The sequence below is a fragment of the Polypterus senegalus genome, chromosome 12 (assembly GCF_016835505.1).
Source record: "Polypterus senegalus isolate Bchr_013 chromosome 12, ASM1683550v1, whole genome shotgun sequence".
NCBI lineage: Eukaryota > Metazoa > Chordata > Cladistia > Polypteriformes > Polypteridae > Polypterus > Polypterus senegalus.
The window spans coordinates 123,137,901-123,144,104 of record NC_053165.1 but is presented as its reverse complement, the minus strand read 5'-3'; the positions used below and the strand labels follow the sequence as shown (position 1 = coordinate 123,144,104).

General features: G+C 40.8%; 1 protein-coding gene across 1 annotated transcript in view; it reads left to right on the top strand.

The window, feature by feature from the left end:
- The first annotated feature begins 494 nt into the window (after positions 1-494).
- The window catches only part of pdcd7 (programmed cell death 7), a 44,074-nt gene continuing 38,364 nt past the window's right edge, over positions 495-6,204 (top strand). The window contains exons 1-2 of the mRNA XM_039773353.1: positions 495-1,182; positions 5,535-5,673. Coding sequence (XP_039629287.1) covers positions 694-1,182; positions 5,535-5,673 — 628 coding nt within the window. The 5' untranslated portion in view covers positions 495-693. The remainder of the gene's footprint in view (positions 1,183-5,534; positions 5,674-6,204) is intronic.

The following is a 6,204-nucleotide window of genomic DNA, read 5'->3' as shown; positions in this document are numbered from 1 at the left end:
TCATAAGAGGGAAATTGCAACAATAGATCAAAACGGAAAAGAAACTTTATATGATTTATTACGTGAGTGGGAAAATAAAAACACTACATACTTTATATATATATATATATATATATATATAGTACCTGCTAAATAATACAAAGAGTACACAGCATGTGTTTCGCCGTAATTGGGTCTCATCAGGTGTGCACAGCTAAGCTTCTTCTTACGGCGATCGAACATTGGTCATCAACGTTACGCCACAAAGGCTGCTTCGTTTATTTTGCAGGATGAATATTTTTATTATGGTCAACTAATGTGGAACTAAAATGAATAAACCGTAATGTCAAGTTGTACTGCGTGCACAGTTCTGATCGGGCCGTGTCGTAAAGTGGATTTTTTTGTTTTTAATGTTTTTTTCATTAAGCGCATGCGGTGTGTCACTACCTGGTTCCCGTTGCCGGCCCAATCTGCGTGCGCGTGCGTATTGAAGACTTTACAGCATGTTAGGCTTTCAATACGCCTGCGCACGCAAATCGGGTAGGCACGCAGATCGGGTAGCGACATCCACTATTGCATCAAAGAAGAAATAGAAATACCGCGAGACAACGCGGCGACCATATTAAAAACCGGAAGATAACTGGGTAACGCCGGGCAGATAAGAAGCAAAGAAAACTAAAATAAATAAAGAACACAAACATATGGAGACACGGCATGAAAAAAGTTAAGCCTTTTTTTTCCTCTGACGGCACAAAAATGAATAATACCCGGTCAACATTTTCAACTTTTGGAGGAGCAGCTCCCAGAGAACCGGCTGGCAACCAGGTTTCTTCTGAATTAACAGTCAGTGAAGCCCGTGAACTGCTTTACAACGCAGCTTTATTACTTTCGGAATTGAATCAAATATGCCTGCTTTTAAAGCAGGACGTTGAGAGCGAAAAAGGCTGGCCTGAGTTATTTGCCAAGGCAATGATCGTTAAAAAACAACTTCAGGAAAAATTACACCGTTTGGAGGATCCACATATTTTGGAGAAAGTGAAAAAAAAGCTAACATCGGTCGGAAAGAAGAGAGAAAGGGTACGGAGGAAAAAAACAACGCGCCTACTTGAAAAAGAGGAACAGGAATTTAGGATGGCTGAGATAGACGAAAGAATTAACAAGTGGAGAAATCAGCGGGTTCAGATTGTTGAGGAGAAAAAACGGGTAAAGTTTCTTCAGACTATGTTAATGTTTGTCATACTGTCAATGTCTTGACCTATTTTATATACTGAAGTTCATTTGATAACATTGTTATATTATGTTTTTTGAACAAAATAATACTGCATTTCTGTCACCACCAGAATGCTGTTGAATTATTTTATTACTTTTGTTTCAAGTCAACTCCCCCATCCCCCCCTTACTTACGGGACGTCATTCTTGACAAGCATGTACTCGAGTTAAACAACTAAGTTTTAAGTTGTTTGAATTTATTATGCTCAACTCTGTGCTCGCCTTTAATGCAAAAATGGAACAGCCAGTGTGCTGGATTTGAGGATTATACTTGTGAACAGTTATGACCGTGGGAAAGGTACTTTATAAATAAAATGTGTTATCGAAACCACTGAGCCTTACTTCATAGTGAAGAGGATTTTCAGTACAAATTCAAAGAGTTAGGTGCCAGGCCAAGAAGCTAATAGTCTTCACTGAAGTTCTGCCTGTGCCAGTCCAGGGAAGATTAAGGAGAGGAGCAGGGTAAAAGAATATAGGTTTATGGGGCATCGGGACTCTTTTTGGAACAGGTGGGACCTGTTCGCCGCGACAAGCTACATCTGAACTGGAGGGACACCAGTGTGTTGGGGAGGCATATGAGTTGGCTAGTTGAGAATTGTTTAAACTAGGGAACGAGGGGGCAGGGAGTTTAGGACAGGCTAGGTTTAGAAATTTTACGTGGAGGAACAGACAACGGTGTAAAAATAAAAATGCGTAATAATGTAAATTCTCACCAAACATTTTAAATTTAGAAGGCATAACACATTCACTCAGTGCTCACTCTCACTTCAACAGTCAGGAGCACACCAAACTAAATGTCTGAGGTTTAAATAGGGCAAGCCTCATTCAACATGCAGAGTAACGATCTACTAATTATGTGCACCTGGTGTGATATACCTGTGTGAGATCTGAGCCAATTTAAGAGGGAATACATGTGAGGGTGTCCTATCTTTTTCCTCAGTTAGAATAGGCATTTTTGTAGAATGACATTTACAGAAGATCTTGAAAAGACTTTTCTTCAGTTTTCTTTGTTTAGTTGGATTACTTTAATCTCTCTGTATTGTTGAAACGGAGATGAAATAACCATTTATTAAAAATGTTACAAAAAACCACATGCTTTCAAAGGGTGTCCTAATGTTTTCACATGACTGTAACTACATTTGAAATTAATATGGAATTAAATAAAAAACTCTACAGGATGGTCCAGATCTAATTATGCAATTTTCGTTATGCTATAATTATATAATGCTATGCTAAGTTTAGGGTGGGTAAGTCGTAGGGTGTATGAGAGCATGAGGGCAACCATTAAGAAGGATATAAGGGAGGCTAAAAGACAGAGGAATATAGCAGATTAGGCAAAAGACGACACTAAGAGATTCTTTCAGTATTTTAGTAGTAAAAGAACAGTTAAGGGGGAGGTTAAGTGCATCAGAAATAGTAAAGGAGAATTAAAAGACACAGACAGCGAAATACTGGACACTCTAAATTTGCATATTTCTGAGGTCTTCACATATGAGAAAGTGGATAACCTCCCAGTGGTAAATGGAACTGCTAAGGACGTACTGAAGGATTTGGAAATTGTAGAGGGAGAAGTATTGAATAGGTTGAAATCAAACAAACCACCAGGACCAGATATTTATCCTCAAGGTCTTAAGGAGGCTAGCGAGAGCATATATAATCCCTTGACGCACATTTTTAGAAAGTCACTGTGCACTAAGGAGATTTCGAAGGACAGGAAAATGGTAAAATATTTCTATTTTTTTCTTCAGAATTCTACACACAACACCCCATAATGACAACGTGAAAAAGTTTACTTGAGGTTTTGAAAATTTATTAAAAATAAAAAACTGAGAAATCACATGTACATAAGTATTCACAGCCTTTGCTCAATACTTTGTCGATGCACCTTTGGCACCAATTACAGCCTCAACTCTTTTTGAATATGATGCCACAAGCTTGACACACCTATCCTTGGCCAGTTTCGCCCATTCCTCTTTGCAGCACCTCTCAAGCTCCACCAGGTTGGATGGGAAGCGTCGGTACACAGCCATTTTAAGATCTCTCCAGAGATGTTCAATCGGATTCAAGTCTTGGCTCTGGCTGGGCCACTCAAGGACATTCACAGAGTTGTCCTGAAGCCTCTCCTTTGATATCTTGGCTGTGTGCTTAGGGTCGTTGTCCTGCTGAAAGATGAACCATCACCCCAGTTTGCTCTGGAGCAGGTTAACATCCGGCATGTCTCTGTACATTGCTGCAGTCATCTTTCCCTTTATCATGACTAGTCTCCCAGTTCCTGTCGCTGAAAAACATCCCCACAGCATGATGCTGCCACCACCATGCTTCACTGTAGGGATGGCATTGGCCTGGTGATGAGCGGTGCCTGGTTTCCTCCAAACGTGACGCCTGGCATTCACACCAAAGATTTCAATCTTTGTCTCATCAGACCAGAGAATTTTGTTTCTCATGGTCTGAGAGTCCTTCAGGTGCCTTTTGGCAAACTCCAGGCGGGCTGCCATGTGCCTTTTACTAAGGAGTGACTTCCGTCTGGCCACTCTACTATACAGGCCTGATTGGTGGATTGCTGCAGAGATGGTTGTCCTGGAAGGGTCTCCTCTCTCCACAGAGGACCTCTGGAGCTCTGACAGAGTGACCATCGGGTTCTTGGTCACCTCCCTTACTATGGCCCTTCTCCCCCCATCGCTCAGTTTAGATGGCCGGCCAACTCTAGGAAGAGTCCTGGTGGTTTCGAACTTCTTCCACTTATGGATGATAGAGGTCACTGTGCTCATTGGGACCTTCAAAGCAGCAGAAATTTTTATAGACAGGTGTGTGCCTTTCCAAATCATGTCCAATCAACAGAATTTACCACAGGTGGACTCCAATTAAGCTGCAGAAACATCTCAAGTATGATCAGGGGAAACAGGATGCACCTGAGCTCAATTTTGAGCTTCTGGCAAAGGCTATGCATACTTATGTACATGTGCTTTCTCAATTTTTTTTATTTTTCATATATTTGCAAAAATCTCAAGTAAACTTTTTTCAAGTTGTCATTATGGGGTGGTGTTGTGTGTTGAATTCTGAGGAAAAAAATGAATTTAATCCATTTTGGAATAAGGCTGTAACATAACAAAATGTGGAAAAAGTGATGCTCTGTGAATTCTGCCTGGATGCACTGTAAGCAAAAATTTTGCTATTGGGCTGAAATCAACTTCATCAGAGACCCCTACACTGTGAGCGTGTTGCAGTTTGCGTACCGTTGCAGAATTTGGCATTATAGGCTTTTACTTTTTGGAGGAGGGGGGAGCAATGGTCACCGTCACTTCAGAATGTTACATTGAAATGTTAGAGAGCTTTTTCCGGCCACATCTGGAAGATATGGATGTGGTGGATGCCTAGTTTTGCTTTGACAGATGACATAATTCTTATGTCATAATTCTTTTTAGTGGTTATCGGACATGTGCTAAACGTTTTCACTAGGTTAACATCCAACATGGTGAAGCAGTACAAAAATAAATGACCTCACATGCCTTAAATTGTTTATTTCCCAGTGGCTAATTTTTCTTTCCTGATGTCAAGTCATGTGTTTCTATAATGATGTTGGGAATAACAGCAAATATGTGGATGTCTACCTATTAGGTAACCTAGAAAATGATGTTTCTTTTTGGTTTTTTTTTGCTGGTAGTTGCTGTAGGAGAACATGCATAGCTGCTATTGTTGAGTAAAACGTGGCTGTTGTAGTGACAGAGGGAAGAATGGTGCGTTACTGAAAATGGCAGTACATCGTTATATTACTGTACTGCTTTTTCCTGAACTCAATACACATTTAAAAATTGTGCATCTCTGCCTAGCCAAAAAAAAAGTCCTAAAATACAGGTTACTGATAGGTATGTTTGGGCAGTCAACTAAACTATACATTACTACCACAGCAGTGTGCTTCATATCATCTTTGTGTGTAAGCACACAAATAAGCATTTATTAAGCTTTAATGTAATCAATGTGCAAGAAAAGCTTCATGTAGAGGAATTTGGTATAAAGGAAGAATGGTTAAAAACTATCATCCGTGTTTTTGGTGTTAGTAAGAATGCAGCATAATGTATACTTTTTAATCTTTAAAATGTTAGTGCAGTGGATTAGGGAGACTGTATATTTTAATAACATTATTGTGAAGAAAAAAATAAGACTTGTACAAGAATTTCAAACGTATAGCTTGGGTAACATTGAGTATCATTTTTTATTTTTGATTTTCAAAAAAATATATACATTTTTTGTTATATATTTAAGTAGATATTTGCTATTTTTGTCAACAGGAGCAAGAGCTGAAAGCTGCAGCAGATAGTGTCCTCTCTGAAGTGAGGAAAAAGCAGGTGGATATTAAAAGAATGGTGGATATTCTTAAATCATTGGAGAAGCTTCGCAGACTGAGAAAGGAAGCGGCAAGCAGGAAAGGTAGAGCACAGGGTTATACCTTTTTTTTGGTGTTGCATGTTTGAGGACATTATTAAAAGTCTAGCTGCCTCACAACATACGTTTATTTTACAACTATTATATACAATAAGTGTACACAACCCCCAAACTCCCCCAGAGTCCAGGCCTCACAATGCTTCTTTCACTCTTCAGGCCGCCTCTACTCCTCCACCAAGACCTTGTCCTCTGCACTCCCGACTTGCCATCGAATGGATGGAGACGGCCCCTTTTATCCCCACCCAGACGTGCTCCAGGTGCCTCCCGATTAGCTTTCGCCGGCACTCCCCAGTGTGGTGGAAGTACTGGCTGCGCACCCGGAAACACTCTGGGTGTTCCTGGTGGTCTTCCCCTACAGCACTTTCGGGTTTGGTGGAAGTGCCGATGGCCAGGGCTCCAAAGGCATTGGGGCACCCCCTGGCGGTGACTACGGGCTCCTATAGGGTTTAGCTTCCAAGCTCAGTTCCCGTGGTCCCCAAAGCCACCAAGGCAGTCTCCCCAACGTGGTCTGGGGGA